The 2,775-nt window shown below is 39.6% G+C and overlaps 1 protein-coding gene across 1 annotated transcript in view; it reads left to right on the forward strand.

Annotated features, from left to right (window-relative positions):
* Positions 1-5: 5 nt before the first annotated feature.
* The window catches only part of LOC112151275 (cyclic nucleotide-gated cation channel beta-3), a gene marked incomplete at its 5' end in the record, with an annotated part of 9,498 nt that continues 6,728 nt past the window's right edge, over positions 6-2,775 (forward strand). Inside the window, 2 exons of the mRNA XM_036217526.1 lie at positions 6-67; positions 2,494-2,654. Coding sequence (XP_036073419.1) covers positions 6-67; positions 2,494-2,654 — 223 coding nt within the window. The remainder of the gene's footprint in view (positions 68-2,493; positions 2,655-2,775) is intronic.

Here is a 2,775-nt window from a genome sequence, read left to right on the forward strand (position 1 = left end):
CCGCCCCGGCACCAGCTGCAGCTCCAGCCGCTGCCCCAGCTCCAGCAAACCCCAACCAAGCTGAGGGGTAAGGCCTTCAATCACACTACTTTATTTCTGTTCTCAGCTGTTTTTTCAACTGCAATACTCATCTGCTCTGTCATAGCTTTGGTCTTACTGCAATTAATAGTACTAAAAATTATCATTTATTCCTCATTATTGGGCGTGTAAACCAACCATCAGGAGTCAGCCAAAGCAGAGTCAGCGTCCGCGGATGAATCAGATCGCCTGATAAGTTACTGGAGAGAGACAGAGAAAGCTGTCACAGGTGTACACAGCCTCCCAAAGTGTTATCCTCCATTGCAGCATGTGTATTAACTGAGGAATGACCTGAAAGGGGATTAAAAGATTTTCGGCTCTTCGAGCATAAGAAGCTCATCGGAGCTGCTTCTGGCTCAGCCATGACAGCCACAGAGGTAAAGCAACGGCTACTGTTAATCATCTCAGTGATAAAGTCAGATTTCCAAATCTGACTCACTGTAAATGATGCATGAGTGGTTTATAAATATTTGATGGTAAAGCTGGGGTTTTGTCATTGACTAACGAGTTGGAGGATTGTCACAAGGTCGGAGGTGATCCGAGGTGATACTGCAGCGCCACCTGTTTAGACTTTAACTCTGTGAGCCGATAATTGTTTTAACTAGAGGATGCAATGATCTGATGATCTACCTCAAATTTGTGTGCATTTTGGTGAAAGTTTTTTTTTTCACTGTGTATTCATAAACAGCAACTTGATCATGACTTTTTTGGTATGCATAAACTTATTTACACACTTCAGCTTGTGTCTTGAATCCCTTTTGGGGTCAGGGGGTTGCTGGAGCCTACCCTGCTACAGTTGGGCGAAGGCGGGGTGCACCCTGAATAGGTGGCCAGTCTGTTGCTGGGACACACAACCCCAAGCTAACATTAGCAGTGCCACAAAAATGGCGAGCAGTATCTGAGCTATACTGCTGTATAGTTTTGATCCAGATACCAGCTCAGACGAGGAAAACCAAGATTGTGAATGGATCTATTTGATCTATTTGGATGCATCAAAACTGAGCAAATAGTATCTTTTTAAAGGAGGTTTTTTTTTTTTTTATCTGCTCCTGATTTACCACAAAAAAAATACTTAGAAATGCAGTTTTAATCTTATTTTTCTTTATACATGTCCTCCATTATGAGAAAAATGCTACAAGAACAAGTTAAAACACCAAAGATAGAATTTTAATTGGAGCGGGTCCTCAAAATACATTGATAAAGACATAAAAACGAATCAATTCAGTCAGCTGTGTTATCACTTTCAGCCACAAGGGGGCAACACAATCACATTTATGCCACACTTTGTTTTGCACCAGGCTGAAACAAAAGAAATATTTGTACAGATATACAATTATTACAATACAATTATAAAAACTAACTTTTTGTGCTAAGTTTTGGTACATCTTTTCAGGTTTTGTTCAGTTTCATAATTTCACCACTGTAACAGTGCCCTTTATCTGAAGTTTACCTCAGTCATTTCATATCTTCTCAAGCTCGTGTTTCTACTCCCATTCAGGTTTTTTTTTTTTTTTTTTTGTGAAATGTCTTACAAGTGCAAGTCTTTCTGTTGGGTTGGATATGCTCACTACTTCCTTGTATAAGATACCTTCATATTAAATCTGTACATTTTGGCCTCTACATGTTTTCAGTGGCAAATACTTTGAGGATTCTCTATGTCAGTCTTTAAGCTTCTTTAACCTCTTGCTTTCAACACTTTAATCTCCACCCCGTTTAGATTTTCACAGATCCCGTGAATTGTTTTGAGGTACACTTCAGGTGCGGATGTGATGCCCAACGGCAGCTCAAGGAATCTGTAACAACCAAATGGACTGTTTAAGTGCAAATAACTATGAACTCTCCTCATCCAGCTACAGTTGTCAAATCCTAGCTAAAAAGTATTTTAACAAAGCAGCAAGTATAGATAGTAATGTTGTATAAATATCCTCCAATCAGCTGAATGTTGGACGATTATGGCAAGCCTTTTTACCATTTAATAGATATCCTTGATATCAGGCTGTTTTAAGCCTAACTAGTAATGCCAAAAGAACAACTAGTTTACCAGTGGAACATATTTTCTCTTACTAGTTAACTAGTAATGTCTTAAAGGCTTGCCATAGACCGCTGGATGTAAACCCTCAACCGTTGGTCCAGTACTTTCCCACATATGCTCTGCAACACATTGTTGTTATGCACCTATAAGTAGATATGGGTGCTCTATGGGTGAAAATAGCCAAATCTGTACAGGACACCAGATGGCCCGCAGGAATGATCAAAACTATAAATCATTCGATAAGCCTGTAGGGTGAAATTGTTTATGCTTATTTTTATCTACGGGTATGCTGAGGGCAACAGGTCATAAGGTTATATAAGGATACTCTATTTATCCTAAATGTTATCAGTATATTGAACCTATCTTTCATCATTGTTTTTCAGACAGGAAGAGGCACCTCCTCCGCCTCCGCCCATCGTCATCAACAGATATTCAGACGACCAGCTCAGATCTATAATCACAAAAATGAGAGAAAGACAGACAATCTACAGGGAGAAAGTGATTGATCAGTATGCCTCATCCCCTGAGATAACCCCTCCTGTCAGTGAGTACAGACACCACATTCAGTCTAAAGTTTTATCAAACAACCAGCCTTGAATAAAAAGATAACTACCGTGTATTAGGGGTGTGCCAAAATATCGATATTGCGATATATCGCGATATTT

The sequence above is a fragment of the Oryzias melastigma genome, linkage group LG20 (genome assembly GCF_002922805.2).
Source record: "Oryzias melastigma strain HK-1 linkage group LG20, ASM292280v2, whole genome shotgun sequence".
Lineage (NCBI taxonomy): Eukaryota > Metazoa > Chordata > Actinopteri > Beloniformes > Adrianichthyidae > Oryzias > Oryzias melastigma.